The sequence below is a fragment of the Diadema antillarum genome, unplaced genomic scaffold (assembly GCF_040938485.1).
Source record: "Diadema antillarum isolate AM-2024a unplaced genomic scaffold, OU_Dant_1.0 seq00000130_RagTag, whole genome shotgun sequence".
Lineage (NCBI taxonomy): Eukaryota > Metazoa > Echinodermata > Echinoidea > Diadematoida > Diadematidae > Diadema > Diadema antillarum.
In genome coordinates, this window is record NW_027271208.1 from 767,291 (window position 1) to 783,808 (window position 16,518).

Sequence of the window (16,518 nt, forward strand, 5' to 3'; positions counted from 1 at the left end):
ATGAAAGAAGAAGCAATATTGAAAATGCCTGAAATGAGGAAAATTGTAAATAATTTGGTTCTTGAATTTGGCTCATGAATTCTTAGATTCCTAAATTAAAAGAACGAAATTAAAAAAAGATCGTCAATCTAATCATCTTTGTGCCTTTCTTTGTCATTTGAAGTTTGAGTTGACTGGAAATTCTTATTTTCGTCTTCTAGTTTGATTTTGTTTGAGGTTATAAAGAGATGAAGAGAACTGAAACTTATTTTTGCTATTTCAGACATGCCTGCTATAGTTATCTTGAGGGACATTTTGCAAATGAAAGACAACATGTAAATTTCCACAATTTTTACTCGTGTGCCTTGGAGGGCAAAAACGAATGTGTTCACTCATGCACGTCATGTGTAAAGTTTTCCATTGTACTGACCTAGAATTACCCTTAGTATGATATTGATTTTCATCAAAATCTCCTATGAATAATATGTTTACCTTATTTTTTTCCAAGTGTATGTCTATGAGATGAGAATACCAAAACTTTTACTCAGTGTTCATTGAGCTATTCTCCCTTGAAGGTGGTTCCTCATCAAAATTTGATGCACACTGCTCTGGCTCTTACTTTTTTTCTTCTTCTTTAAACATGCTCATGCACGGCAGCTCCAACTAAGAAATCACGTTGCTCCTGTTCATTCTGTCAAAGATTTCTGAGACAAGAAGATTCACGAGGATAACAATTTCAGCCAACCCGAATGCCATAAAGACGACGGTATAGGATCCAGTTACATCGAAGATGAGACCTGTCAAATCAATAAGAAAGATTCAAAAATTCATTTTAAAACCAGGGTGGCAAAACAATCCTGACAAATCTAAACTTCTATATTTTAAGGTTTTTTTTTTTTAAAGGAATCCGCATGTATGCATCGTAATAGATCACTAATACATTGTGACATGGTAACATCGAGAAAAGTTAATAGTGATTGCAGTTGACTATCATCTTGGTGTCTTTTGAATTATTGTTGGCATATTTCACAAGCAAGAAGCAAAATCTGTATGTTGCAAGAAATTGATCTAGCTATATATCTGATATCAAGTCATTCAAACTACAATCATAAAAAGTGTCAAAAGATTGTGTGACCATAATCGTCAACATCATGTTTACCAGATTGTTTTTTTGTTTTATTTTGTTTTGTTTTGTCTAGTCATGGCTTCTTAACCATGTCACTGCAATTTCTTATAAGGTAAACAAACAATACTGATTATGTTTAACTATATATACATTATTAAAAGGGAAATTAAATCTCTATGTACATGACACTGTATATCATACCGACTAACATGCTGACAGAGACACTGACCTATAAAACGACCATAGATGCAGCATCATGCTACTATAGCCTTGACGTGGCATAATATTCAAAACACAGTTATATGGCATTGTAGGCCTATTATATATAGCAAATATAGGCCTACTGTATTTGCAAACACTTGGTATAATTGGTTTACGATAATGATGCAAATCTAACAAATAAGATCTCATTAGTACCTGACAGAAGATCACCGAAGAGGGCGCCAATACCACTGGTTATGCACATGGTGGAAAGGGCCTTAGAGATATTTTCCTGACGTCTTACCGTCTTCTTTGTCAACGTGTGCGGGAGGGAGTCAAGAATGAACATGAAGAAGCCCTGAATAGAGGCATTGACGGCCTGATAGACGTACGTCGCTTTCAAGGTTAAAACGAAAAATGACACTGAGCAAATGAAGCAGCAATGGACGAAGATGAGGGTAGGGTTCAACTCCCAGCGTACCAGGACGAGAAAAAGTATTCGTCCAAAGATGCCGCTGATGCCTGCGATGCTAGAAAGAAACACAGCACGAGAGGGTTCAATGCCAAGCCATTCTGCTTGAGGCACAAGGAAAAGCATCCAAGCATACAGGACGTAACTTGTCAAGAAAACTGCTGGTGTAACAAGCCCGAATTTCGGCTCAGAGAAAAAGATTAAAGATTTCAGTCTCTTAAGGAGTGACTTTGCACACCCCGACGATGTTTCCATATTTTGTACAGAATTTGTGGCAAGGCTTGATCCTGTTGAGTCTTCTATCAGTTGTCCTTCTCGCTTCATCTCCTCTTCCTTCTTTTTCATTTCGGAGAGGTCCGTTGGAGGTCGGACCACAGCTCCGCACGCGACAGCATTGAGGCATATCCCGCCAAGGATAAGGAATGCACCTCTCTGTCCGTAGGCTTCTAGTGATCTCTCAACGATCACTGGAAGGCAGAAAGCCCCAAGTGTTAATCCGAAGAGAGTCATTGTGTTGTAGAAGATAAACGAAACTGGAAAGTAGTCATTTAGTGTCACGTAGACGGGTAGAAACGACAACGCCATTCCAAAACCTTTGCAGAAGGCGAGGGGGAAAAATAAGAGAAGACCAAAAATGTATCGTTGCTAGAAAGTTGCTGAAGATTTATCTAAATGTAAAGGGGCCGTGGAGCTTTGTTGTTTTGTTTGCTTGCTTTGTGTGTGTGTGTTTTTTTTTTTATAGTGGGGTGGGTGGGGAGGCTGCGTCGCGGGGGGGGGGGGGGCGAGTATTTTTTCGTACATGGAAACGCTACAGGACATGCGAATTATTCATAAGTTTAGCTGAAATTTTGAAGTGCGCAAGCGCGTGGACTTCACATACATGATGACGTGTGATCACTGCCTGCATACGTATGTGCAAGGAGGTATCCTTGGTGTGTGCTCGCTTATTCAGTTTACATTCGATTCGCAGTTCATGAGCGCCCTACGTAACCCCGCTGGAAATATGCGGGCAGCTAGCGGAGAGCATCGTGAGTGTCAGCCAGGGCAGCCGGTAGCCAGCGTGGATAGGAGAGCAGTACATGCGTAGTTCACGTGAAATGTACAACCAAGGAGGTACTAGTACCCTAGTACCTCCTTGGTACAACTTAACAAGTCACAACTTCTACAGCCATAGGCTTGTGGAATTGATGCCACATTACCACTATTAGTACATGCATAAATGGCCAAATAAGAGCTCTTTCGAAATCTTTTGCACGACCTTTTTTTTTTGTGTGGATTGGGTACTAGTATTTCGTAACTTACACCACTACCCGTCAGACAGTAGGCCTACTGTCTACCACTACTACTACTTGGCTATGGTTTATGAAGCGGACGTGTATTCACAATCGACTTCTCAGTGCTGCCAGTGAACATGGTGACTCGAGCATCTCGAGTGCTCTTTCGAATTACAACGATAAGATCATTACAAATCCACATGTAAACATGTAATAATAGTAGACCGAACTTCAGTAGAGTCTAGTTCTGTGTTTTCAAACTGATTAGTTAATTAGAAGTAGGTGATATGTCGGCGTGATTGTATCAGACGTACTTGTAAGGTGAAAGATATGTGTGTGCAATGTGATGTGTGTTGTAGAGCTATCGCAAGCGACAGTTATTTTCCTGCATGTTGTTCATTGTTATAAAATGGGTTCAAGAATGTAGCCAATTGGAAGCGCTGAAATGAGTCACGTGTGCGTGCATTAATTTTTACTATCATGCACGGCCTTGCAAAAAAGCGTAAAGTCACTGACGTCACAATGTTTACACTAGCAGTGCGCACTTAATCAGTTGTTACAAGTGCGTCGCGCGCTACCATACGCGCTGTCAATCCTGTAAACAACTTCTCGTTCGGGCTGCCAGTTGGCCTTTCTTGTGCACAACAATTATGTGGCGTACGTATACGCTTATACGTACAGTACTTACATGTGCGGGATTTCCGAGTGCGACGTGCGTAAATGTTTGGGACGAACATCCTCGGACGTCTTGACCCACAAAGGTACGTGAAAAACGCTGACAAATGCTGTTAGTTTTCGAATTTTCTACTACTACTAGTATTAGGTAGCTCGCTGCACGTGTACACAGAGAGTAGGGCCGTGCGAGTCGAGTCCGTTCATTGCGTACAAGTTGGCTGGCCAAGCGAAGTCCATGCGCTTGCGCACTTCAAAATTTCAGCTAAACTTATGAATAATTCATGTCCTGTAGCGTTTCCATGTACGGAAAAAATATTCGCTCCCGGCGGGGGGGGGGGGGGGGGGGGGGGGGGGGGGGGTAAGTGGTCAACAAGGTCAATGATAATAAAAATTCTTCCCCCTCCTTACCCCTAAGGGTGGGATTTCACGGAGCACGATTTGCGAAGGACGCGAGTGACAAAATCCAACATTCGGAAAAGTTTTACTCCGAATGTGTTCCGACAATGAAGCCGAAAACTACTAGTATTCTTGCGCAATTTGTGCGAAGTTTCCACGAAGTATGTGCGAATGTCGTGTGTATCATTGCTAAAGTACAGCATGTTACGTACACGAAGAACACGCGACGGAAATGCGAACAACGAAAAATTTCCAATAATCATGGGAGAAAATGTACCCAAGGAGAGGTGGAAGCTGTCTTGAGTTGATTTTTTTTCTTTCTATTTCTCCTTTCTTTTGTTCTCATTTCTCTATCGTGTGCTTGCCTACATTTTTTTTTCCTAATACCTATCTCCACTAGTAAAGCATTTGATTTTTTTATGCAGTTCCTCCAACACATAATCTCTATAGTTCAAATGAACTCATACATACTTTAGATTAATTTTAAGTGTATTCTGCGATTTTTTTGGATATCAAACATTTCTTTCTCTTTGCTAGACTTTGATTTCTTTTGTTACTACAGTTGTTAATAATTCTTTGATGTTTAGATGTATGCTACGATTTTTATTTGTAGAAAACGTATTTTAGGTCATACATCCCCCAAACGTGCGCTAAACGTTCGCGAGAATGTCTCAAAAGGTACGCGAACAGTTTGCGATTACGTCGTAAAATGATCGGAAAAACTTCGCAGATTTCTCGTAACATACGCGAGACATTCTCCAAAGTTTCGGAGTCTGTTTGGGGTTTCACGAACATTTTGCGAACATCGCGCGTGTCTTGCGAAGGTCTTACGCATATGACGAGGCTTTAAAGACACTTTCGAGAACAATTCACGAGCAAATCACGACCAAGTGTGCGGAAAAGGTTCGCAAAAAATTTCAAACTTTTTTGAAATTCTCGCCGAAGTAAAAACGACATTCGCGAACAATTGACGACGCTTCCGGTCCCTTACGTTCGTTTGGCGATCTTTTGCAGACTAAAATACGAATGCTGGATTTTGCCATTCGCGTCCTTCGCAAATCGTTCGCGTGCTCCGTGAAATCCCACCCTTAAGAATCTACGGATGGAACCTTTTCGAAAAGTCACGGGTATTGAAATCTTCAGTCCCCCCCCCCCCCAAAAAAAAAAAAAAAATATATATATATATATATATAAAATAATGATAACAATAACAGAATAAAGGCTTATGGTTCCGCGGCCCTTGCAATGTAGTATGCAAATATACTAGGCCAGGGCCCTGTGTTATGGAGAGTTAGATTGTTTTTAGCGAAGATACAGTTCATTTCTAGGATATGTCTATGTCAGCCTGTGTAGTAATGAAGTCTACAATCGATTATATCTTTTGATAAAATTCAGGGCCCCGAGAGGTTCTTGTTACAACTATTAGCATGAGCCACCAGAGGTAACTTCTGCAATAGCACTATTAGTCTGGGTGCCAAAGGCTGAACCTTGTTTTACCGTCCACCCAATGTTTTTTGATGGTTCTACTCTATTTCGGGGGTGCTGAATCCGAATCTGGATGATGCAACTCTTGCATCCTTGAGGGTTTTGAGATATTCAAGATGGCCGCCAAAATTGCCGCCCAAAACGGAAATTCCCATGTATTTCCTTCTAAATGGTGAGAAATTGAACACAATTGATGGTTTTACCCTATTTCGAGGGTGTTGAATCCAAATCTGGATGGTGCGACTCTTGCATCCTAGAGGATTTTGAGATATTCAAGATGGCCGCCAAGACCGGAGATTCCCATGTATTTCCTTCTAAACGGTGAGAAGTTCAAAACAATATATGGTTCTAAGCTATTTCGGGGGTGCTGAATCCGAATCTGGCTGATGCGACTCTTGCATCCTTGAGAATTTTGAAAAAAAAATGGCCGCCCAAATCGGAAATTCCTATGTATTTCTTTCTTAATGGTGAGTAATTGAAGACAATTGATAGTTCTAAGCTATTTCAACGGTGCTAAATCCGAATCTGGATTCAGGGTTCTGAGATATTCAAGATGGCCACCAAGATGGCCGCCAAAAGCGGAAATTCCCATGTATTTCCTTCTAAATGGTGAGAAATTGAAAATTATTGATGGTTTTACCCTAGTTCGAGGGTGCTGGCTCAGAATCTTGATAAAACTTTTGTATCCTTAAGGGTTTTTTGAGATAATAAAGATGGCCACCAAAATGACCGCCAAAAATGGAAACTCACATGTAGACCCCCCTTTTCCTTCTAAATGGTGTTAAAAAACATTGATGGTTTTACCCTATTCTGAGTTCGTTGAATTTGAAGCTGCAGGATACAGCTCTTGCATCCTTAATGTTTTGAGATGATAAAGATGGTGTAATGGTGTAAAATTGAAAACAATTGGTGGTTTTACCCTATTTTGAGGGTGGTGAATCTGAACCTGGTTGATGCAGCTCTTGTGTTTTGGGGGGTTTTGAGAATTCTAAGATGACCGCCAAAATAACTGTCAATATTGAAATTTGTGAGACCCTATTCAGCACCCTCGACATTTTGTTGTTGCAATTTTTGCACTCTTTAGGGTTTTGAGATGTCCAATATGACTGCCAAAATAATTCTCGCTATCGCCAATGACGTAAAAAGTACCCGGATGAGGCTTTTTCGTCAAGATTTAGTGCACTTCGTAGCAAGGGCACTTCCGGCGCGGGGCATAATTTGCACAGCGCTAGCGTGCGCGTACGTGTACCTTACCTATAGCGCCGCGCCGACCACGGATACTAGTACAGTACTAGTATATAGGCGGCTGTACCGCCCGAGCCATGCCAGCGAGTGGCCAGGCCTGTCACACTCGTACACTGTACATAGTCCCCGCATGCATTGCCCTAGGCCGGCCGGCCTTGCGTTAGCGCATAGCATGCACCACTGCACGCAGCGCATAAGCTGACACATACCGGCACAGCGTACTGCTTGATCATGCGATCGATGTGCACATCACAGATCAGTCATCTCTGCATACGCTGAAAATATGCTGGAAAATATTCACCCACCTGGATATCGTCATGGAATGCCCATCTTTTTGTCCCCGCCGAACGAGTTCGAGCAGGGGACTATGAAACGGGCTCCGTACGTGTGTGTGTCTGTGTGTCCGTCTGTCCGTCTGTTCGTCCGTCCGTGCGTCCGTGTGTGATCAAAATGTTCAAAATGCTACTCCTTCGCCATTTCTAACCCGATTTTGATTCTGTTTGCTTTATATGATAGCACTACATGGGAGCTTTGAAACTTCTATACAGAATTTCAGTTGTGACCTTTGACCTTGACCTTTGACCTATATTGTACATTTTGCTTCAAAATGCTACTCCTTCGCCATTTCTAACCCGATTTTGATTCCGTTTGCTTTATGTGATGGCACTAGGTGAGGGCTTCAAAACTTCTACACAGAATTTTGACCTTTGACTTCTTTGACCTTTGACCTTGATTTTTGACCTATATTGTACATCGCCTACAAAATGCTACTCCGCCATTTTTAACCCGATTTCGATTCCGTTTGCTTTATGTGATGGCACTATACATAGGTGAGGGCTTCAAAACTTCTACACAGAATTTTGACCTTTGACTTCTTTGACCTTTGACCTTGATTTTTGACCTATATTGTACATTTTGCTACAAAATGCTACTCCTTCGCCATTTCTAACCCGATTTCGATTCCATTTGCTTTATATGATGGCACTAGGTGAGGGCTTCAAAACTTCTACACAGAATTTTGACCTATGACTTCTTTAACCTTTGACCTTGATTTTTTTACCTATATTGTACATTGGCTACAAAATGCTACTCCTTCGCCATTTCTAACCCGATTTCGATTCCGTTTGCTTCAATGTGATGGCACTAGGTGAGGGCTTCAAAACTTCTACATAGAATTTTGACCTTTGACTTCTTTTACCTTTGACCTTGATCTTTTGACCTATATTGTACATTTTGCTACTAAATACTACTTCCGGCGGGGACATATATTACGCACCGCGTAATTTCTACTTTTCCTTGTTTTTATTTGTTCTCTGTCGAAATGTCGCGAACACAATCGGGAACGAACCGTGATCTCGAACTTATGCTGTCTCCGAAGCAACTTCTTCCAAGTAAGTACGGAGGCACTAGGCTTACTACCACTAATAGTAAATCGCGCGTGCACGTACTGCGCTGTGGAGTCACCTGCAAACTTCACCCACGCGGCCACGTCACGTCTCGCATGCCAGTAAAGGGTCCTATTTCTGCAGATTTTTTTCATTCATTGTCGTGCGAACAACACATGGCAGCTTCGCAGCAACAATCAATAGTCGTATTAACAGCAATTTCTTAAGAATGGAGAAATTTCAAATCATATTAAAGCTGTAATTCAAGTCGGCAAAACAGGAAGTACACGTAGAATACAGTCGGTTGTGTGTGTAAATAGCATTAGTCACGTATCACACGCGTACGAACGGAAGTGACTTTGCTACCGGACTATCCCATAATGCACCGTAAATGACGCTAAATCAACATTAGGGTACTTTTTACGTCATTGGCGATAGCGAGAATTGGCAGAAATTGGAATCCCAATGTTAATATTTTTTTTCTAAATGGTGAAAATTTGAAAATAAATTGATGGTCTTACCCCATTTCGAGGGTGCTGAGGGTTTTGAGATATCTACAAATGTCCTGTATAAACGGAAACTCCTTAATGTTTTCTCATAAACTGTGAAATATTGTGCTATAACTTGAAGCGAGGATTAAACCTCAAGGTGAAAAGCAATAATCCGTATTCTTGAATTCAATTCGGTTGAGCAAATTTGTCAAATCAGCTAACAATTAATGGCACCCAAAATGACTGTCACAATGCTAATAGTGAGATATTCCGATATGTCTCAAACGGAAATTTAACACGTAATGGAAAAAAAATGATATTGACATCATACTGAAACGTACCAACACAAACACTGAAAATTTCTTTATGCACAATTGTTATAAAGTAATGCCTATGGTAGCCAATAAGGGCTCCACAGACTGATGTGAACTATATCCTTTTTGGCTGAAAGGAGTAATATTAAATTATGGCCTGCTGGTATTTGGTGTTGAAATTTGTCTTGTTTTTTTATGAGTCTCACTGCGTACTCTTATGAAACTTGTGGCATATTCTGATTACGTCACTAGAAATGGTTGCATCCATGACCACTACAGTAGATATCGATATAAGGGTAATTTCAGATGCACTCTGCGTGATTATGATATTCGTAATTACTGAACTATCAACTACAATGTATTACCTAACATGTTGTCGTTTGTTTGTTTTTAATTCTTTTTTTTACGGCGTGTTCCCTGTGATTTTTCCATCCCTCGTGTGTATATATGATATTGTCGCTGGGCGACAAGACCCCGTATCTGAAATTTTTGTGAAAATGACTTTTTTTTTTAATAAACAGTCAGATAATCAGTTAATGATGTCCTGTCCAAACCTTAGCTGTCTTACCCCAAAAATGAAGCTACCATGGCATGTCAAAGGAAAGGTTATAATGCTTTGGCTGCCATGTTTGTTTGCTTTTTGTTTTTGTTTTTGTTTTTCTCTCCTGAACCATTACATCATATTGAAGAAAAATATGAAGCATAACTATAAAAATGTCCTACTCGTGTCTTCAACAATGTCATCAAGACCACCAATATAAAAGAACTACAATATGCGTTCGTTTATCAGCAGAGTATAGTTGGGTTTAGATTTTGCTATTGACGAAAACCTGAAATAGGGTAAAATCGTTAATTGCTATCAATTTCTCACCATTCTGGCGAGCATTTTGGCGGCTATCTTTAATATCTCCAAACTCTCAATGATGCAAGGGTTGCATCGTCTAGATTCGCATTGAGCACAGTGATCGAAATAGGGTAGAATCATCAATAAAATTGTTCTCAATTTCGAACCATCAAAATTGAAATACGTGGAAATTTCCGGTTTTGGCGGCCATTTTGAAATCGGAATAGGATAGAACCATCAATTGTTCTCAATTTCGAACCATTAAGAACGAAATACGTGGGAATTTCCGATTTAGGCGGCCATTTTGGCGGCCATCTTTAATATCTCAAAATCCTCAAGGATACAGGAGTTGCATCATCCAGATTTGGATTCAGCACCCTCCAAATAGTGTAAAACCATCAATATTTTTCTCAACATTTAGAAGGAAATACATCGGAATTTCTAGTTTTAATTGATGGCCATTTCGGCGGCCATTTTGCCGGCCATCTTGAATATCTCAAAACCCTCTAGGATGCAAGAGTTGCGTCATACAGATTCGGATTCAACACCCTTCAAATAGGGTAGAAGAATCAATTGCTTTCAATTACTCACCATTTAGAAGGAAATACATGGGAATTTCCGGTCTTGGCGGCCATTTTGGCGGCCATCTTGAATATCTCAAAACCCTCAAGGATGCAAGTGTTGCATCATCCACATTCGGATTCAGCACCCCCGAAATAGGGTAAAACCATCAAAAAACATTGGGTGGACGGTAAAACAAGGTTAGGCCCAAAAAGTCGCTTTGGCACCCAGACTTTATTTAGTCCATGGGCCAAGAGCCGAAAAATGGGTTGTTGGTATCACCCGAGGTGGCAAAATCTTTTTGGTGTCATTTTGTTTGTCGGACATAGATACGCTTATCAAGCTATGATAGCATTTCCAAATGAATAGCTTAGTCATAATAAATGAATTTTTAATCAATTTGGTCTCGTTTTTATATCCCTATACTTCTGAATCGAAACTAACTGCTATACAAATACGAGCACTGCCTTCTGCATGTCCACAGGTGTTCTGTTGTAAACGCGGTGCGCTTGGTCTTTATTCAAGGCAGCGAAGGGAATATCCAAAGGGTTATGATGTCCACAGCTGTCACGCGGTGCGCTTAGTCTTTATCTAGAACAATGTACCGTTATCATATCTATAGTTCCTAATAAAAGGGATTATCTATACTGTTTTTATAACACCCTCTCAACAAATACATCAGTTTTAAACAAAAATCACTCTGTTCATTTACAACATTATTAATTATAATGTATTGTAGTGTACCGGTACATTGTTTTTGCATAATCTTTCATTGTTGGATGGAAATAAAGCGACAGTGGCGTGGTATTAGCGTTTTCAACGTAGCGATTTCACCGGAAAATGATAAATAATTGAAAAATACGCTAAAATTCGCGAGAAATTGCTTTTTTGTTGTTGTTGTTTTTAGATAAAGGGATATACACTGTATTATAAGCTTTGGATATTCCCTTCGCCGTCTTGAATATTAGACTAAGCGCTGTGGACATCATAACCCTTGGATATTCCCTTCGCTGCCTTGAATAAAGACTAAGCGCACCGCGTTTACAACAGAACACCTGTGAACATACAGAAAACAGTGCTCTTCTTTGTATAGCGGTTGCAGGGATATAACAACGAGACCAAATTGGTTTAAAATTCATTTACTATGACTAAGCTACTCATTTGGAAATGCTATCATAGCTTGATAAGCATATCTATGCCCGACAAACAAAATGACACCAAAAAGGTATTGCCACCTCAGATGGTACCAATATCTGGCCTGGCCCATGGACTAATTTCCTGAGGGGCGCATCCGCAGACCCGAAGAAAATTGTGCTGCTCCGAAGTCACCGAAGGCACACAGTTTAACCGATGCCTCGAACAATGGTCTGGTACATTTGTTTTATACCTCTCAAAAATCATTTCAAAACTGACAGCAAATCAAGTGGGATTTACCGCTCTCTCAATTAAACAAGTCCATTTCTTCTACGCACACAAAATTACACTTCCCATTTATTTGCGCGTGAAAACCTAATCAGTCCTCTCGCGCGTTGGTGGAAAAACCGTACCGTGTTTGCGTCAAAGCAATGAGCGAGATAAAACACTCGCGGGGGACGTATTAGTGGTACGTTTAGCGAGTCATCAGCGTGATAGTTTACCTTTTCCCTGGAGAAATAGCAGGACTCTGACGGGACAAGGATTTTCATCGTAGCAATGATAGTCGTGTTATTGCTTTCAGTGCTCTCGACCAATCAGATCACAAGAAATAATTTGTGAGGGATGCGATTCTCTTTAGATTCGCACATTAACTAGAATGAATTTTTGAATGCGAAGTTCAGTTCAATTCATATGTCCACTTTCTCAAAGAAATTACAAAATAATTGACGGTAAGAATACTGAATAATAATTCAAAATGTATGCAACCATGTCTTTTGATTGACTAAAAAAAAAAATAGAAAGAACCTACTGAACACAACTTAATGGGCATATCATGATATAAAGGAAGTGACAGAAATAATATGACAGGGCCTAAATAAAAGCTAGTCTGAGTAGATCTATTGTCAGAGCACTTACCTGTTGTTGATGTCAAAATTGCCAGTAGAATAGTCGAATCGACGAATGGCACACACAGGACAGGGACAGCATACAGGAAACCGCCCAAAATCGCCAAGGCTCGAACATTTACAACTCTCATCAACAAATGCACCAATGGGGCTGCGTTGAGAGAAATAGTTTAACAACAGTCAGTTCTATAGGAGTAAAGTACAGTTGCACTGTTACATTCCTCCTTTGTCTTTGAGTGGTTAATGACTAAACAGCATAAACCAGAAACAAAGATTCAGGTTTGCTAGGTCAAGAGAAAAGAGACAATAGGGGATCTCGCAAGGTGGAACGAACGAGCATATTCGAGACATCATAACTGAGTGAAAAGAGAACGATCGTCTCTTACTTTTGTCTTTTCGTCCTAAATATCTCTTGCTTGGTTATTTTGTTTTAAACATCATAACATAACTAATATTCCGTCATAAAAGAATGTCTGAAAACTCAAGAAATGTTGCAAAATATCATCTGTAAAGTTTACAATTTATAAAGCTATCACCCTCGTCACTGCTCAAAATGTATCCATCCTTATCTTAATGATATGGTATCACGAATGAAATCGCTATAGTAATTACAGTATTTAAGAAAGGTAATAAGTAAGGTAAATAAGTAATAGATAATGATATAATTTTGTAATTATACATACCTATTTCTTCTTAAATGTCTCCAATTTATAAACTGTTAGAAATAGTTGCTTATTCGAGACTCCTTAAATTTCTTAATTGTTATGATATTATTTCTGATGCAAAATTCGGTGTTTTCCAAAACACACAGCACCTCTCAACCAATTCTCTCCTTTATTGAAAAAGTGGCCAAAGCTGTTGATAAGGCTCATCATAAGTGGGCGTCTATCTCCCTGGACCATGATATTACTTCTTAAAAATTATGTCATTATGGTAAGGCCTATAAGTGGAGTGTTTCAGGAGCTACCTAACGGATCGCAAGCAATCTGGCCAGAACTCCTGCAGCCAATCTGTCAACTGTACTGTTCCTCGGGGTAGTTTACTTTGGACCTCTTTTGTTCATCATGTACAAATAACGAATGCTTTTAATATTTCATCTTTTGTACTGTTTGCTGATGACACTACTTCTTTCTTATTCAGATCCCCGAATTTTTGTGGATACGTTAAATTCTGAACATCAGAAAATGATATGTTGGATAAGTTGTCTTAAAAGGTCTTTAAAACTAAATGTGTGTTGTTCAATAAAACTTTGAAAAGTCTACCGAGTAATATAGAAATAGATGATATATATTATTATAGATGAAGTTACATAAATTAAGTCTCTAGGTTTGGTTATTAATAATAAACTCTCTCGGAAGTCACATATTTATAGTGTTTGTCACACAATATCCCTATTGGCGTTATAAATAGAGTTAAATATCATTTTCCCACTATCATCCTCTCCATTACAGTCGGCTTTATGTCTTAATAATGGTGTCATAGCTTGGGGAACACTAAATCAAACTTATCTCGACAGACTGTCCCGTCTCCAGGAAAACAAGCCCTTCGAATGATTTGCCACGTATCTTGGAGATCTTACAGCTACAATGTTTTGCTTTTCGAAAACAATATTTTAAAGATAACTGATCGTTATCATTATCAATTGGTCAATAATTTATGTACAAACTCTGTAATAATTTTTTTACTGCCCGTTTTCACAATGTTCACCAGAATTTTTGCGACATACCGCTCTTTCAATAACCAACTAGTCACTCTCATGAATTTCATTTGCCTTTAACTATAGGACTATTTTTACACAATCTATATTTACATTTGCTGGACATAGATATTGGAATGATCTCTGTGATAGTTCAAAAGCGTCCCTAAGTTAGGTTCTTTTAAAAGTAATTTAAAGAATTTTTTTATTTATTTAAAGGAATTTATCTGAGTCTCATCACTTAAATTAATGTCTTTTTATCAACATAATGAAATCGTGAAATTGTGCTGAATCTTTAATGGTTGCATTTAAGAACTACGAAAAATCAAACTTTATTTTCTGTTAAAATCAAGCAATTATGGCTGAGCGGTCTGCAACAATCTATTAACTCTCGTCTTATTACACTCTCCTATCTTATCTTCACACCACGTTCTCTGTTTCTTTCACTCTTCAACACCTTATGAACGAAGTCCATAATACGTGCTGGAGAGTAGATATTCAAATTTCTGAACAACTGATCATGACGGGAGATGATCACATTGTTATTTCTTCAAGTATCCCTGAATATTTTCTTAACTTACAATGTGTATTCCGTGCTAGACTGAGGGTTGAACAGGGCTGGAATAAACGATTTCCATCGTACCACAGTGTCTCCATCGTGTTTTGCTTTGTATATAGGTCTACTGCGATAACTTGCAGCCCATGGTAGTGCAAAATTCCATTTGGTCATTCTTGTTAACCAAGTGTTCATCTCACTATTTCCCATTCATTTGAATGTGTAAGCACAAGGTGAATCCCATAGTATCTAGATAAAAAGAGAGGCTAAATTCTGTTGATACGAAGGTTTGCTTTAAATAGATTAGTTTCTGCAGGTTGAATGATATCGCGCACGTACAGGACAAGTTATCAGAATCAAATCTGAGCATATTACAAACGTTGCGCAATATTTGGATCTTTTGAATAGCTGAACAACAATCTTAGACTTTGTAAAAGCGTGAGGAACTGCAAAATTTCTTGTTATACTGTCGTTGAAAACTACACTACTCACCAGCCAAGTACGCTAGGGTGGCCGGCATGCTACATATGATCCCCATGGTCTTGTAGTCAGTGTTGTAGCGAGTGATCATTACTGGAAGCAAAACCCCAAATGATTTCGCCAGTCCTGCATCCAGGAACATAAGTGTGAATTTCGAAAGGGCGATAACGTAGCGCCATAAGTCCTTGGAATCTTGTAGTCTGGTCGTCGTAGATGCCATAATTCCCCGAGTCACAATATGCTTTTTCAGGAGAATATCAGATGAAGTTACGTCCGAATGAAAATGAACGTCAGAAGCATCACACTAAACTATGACTTCAAGAACTTGTTTGGTCCAAATCCTGCAAAATGAAAGAGAAGTGTTAGCATCAAAATGTATTTTTCTTTTGGCTCTTATCTAACTATTCCTTTACAAATGATTGGCATTACGCACAAAAAAAAGAGAGTCCTGCATGCTCACAGCTCAACAGGCTAATTTACCGAAGGAAAAGGGATTTGAGAGGGGGACCTGCGTTCCTCACATCTGCTTACCTATACGCGCGCATGTGACATCAACAGTATCGTAAAACGATCAATTTTCTAGGCTAATTTTGATTTTTCTTGAGGATAAAGTTATATACGTATATTACAGAAATCAAGAGTAATCGTATTTCCGTTTGAATATAAGAATCTATAATCAATCTTTAGAATGTTTAAGTAAGTTTGATAAAAAAAAACAAATTGGTGGGGGGAAAGAATCCCACATTATTTTTGTGATAATACACGTGTAAAAACTCCAAAATAATTATGTATCTCATTAACTAACAGGTATATCAATGTACATACAGGCTTATTACACCCCGAATGCTTTTACTATTAAACAACATAATCATTTCCCTTAAACTCAGATGTTGAACAGGCTATGATCTCGAAAACCCGGATATTGGCTGAGCACAACTAAACTAAAAAGTATGGGCTCGACATCGCAGGCAACTCACCCGTTCTCATGAAGCAATAGTAAACATCTCTTTTCCTCGAATTTCCCTGCAGTCCGAAGATACCAGCTGACTGATAATATGCACAGCCAACGCGAGGGTCGTAAGGTGTTGTTTTTTTTTTCACGTTTTCATTCTGATGTAAATGCCATGACTGCATCAATACTTGGCATGAACGTCCTTTTTCTCTCTGACGAGATTTTAAATTCAGCAGTTGGCACATAAATCCCACATAATTATGGTGACATTACCATTGTACACATGCACTGTCCGAAAGCCCCGTCACAGTTCAGGGGTTTCTATGAACTATCCATGTAAGCTA

The 16,518-nt window shown here is 39.3% G+C and overlaps 1 protein-coding gene across 1 annotated transcript; it reads right to left on the reverse strand.

Moving 5' to 3' along the window:
• Window positions 1-642: 642 nt before the first annotated feature.
• Window positions 643-15,442, reverse strand: LOC139727398 (monocarboxylate transporter 12-like). Its single transcript, XM_071638354.1, has 3 exons — window positions 15,235-15,442; window positions 1,523-2,371; window positions 643-776 (listed from the first exon to the last, which is right to left on the reverse strand). Exons 1-3 carry the CDS (start codon window positions 15,440-15,442, stop codon window positions 643-645), a joined length of 1,191 nt encoding a protein of 396 aa, XP_071494455.1.
• Between the last annotated feature and the right edge of the window lie 1,076 nt (window positions 15,443-16,518).

What these genes read in the sequence shown, in the direction of transcription:
- LOC139727398 (XM_071638354.1), bottom strand. Translation starts at nt 15,442, where the DNA reads ATGGCATCTACGACGACCAGACTACAAGATTCCAAGGACTTATGGCGC. An exon ending in CACCCTAGCGTACTTGGCTG is followed by an intron (nt 2,372 to 15,234) that starts GTGAGTAGTGTA and finishes CCTTCTGCAAAG; the next exon opens with GTTTTGGAATGGCGTTGTCG. An exon ending in CTTCGGTGATCTTCTGTCAG is followed by an intron (nt 777 to 1,522) that starts GTACTAATGAGA and finishes TTGATTTGACAG; the next exon opens with GTCTCATCTTCGATGTAACT.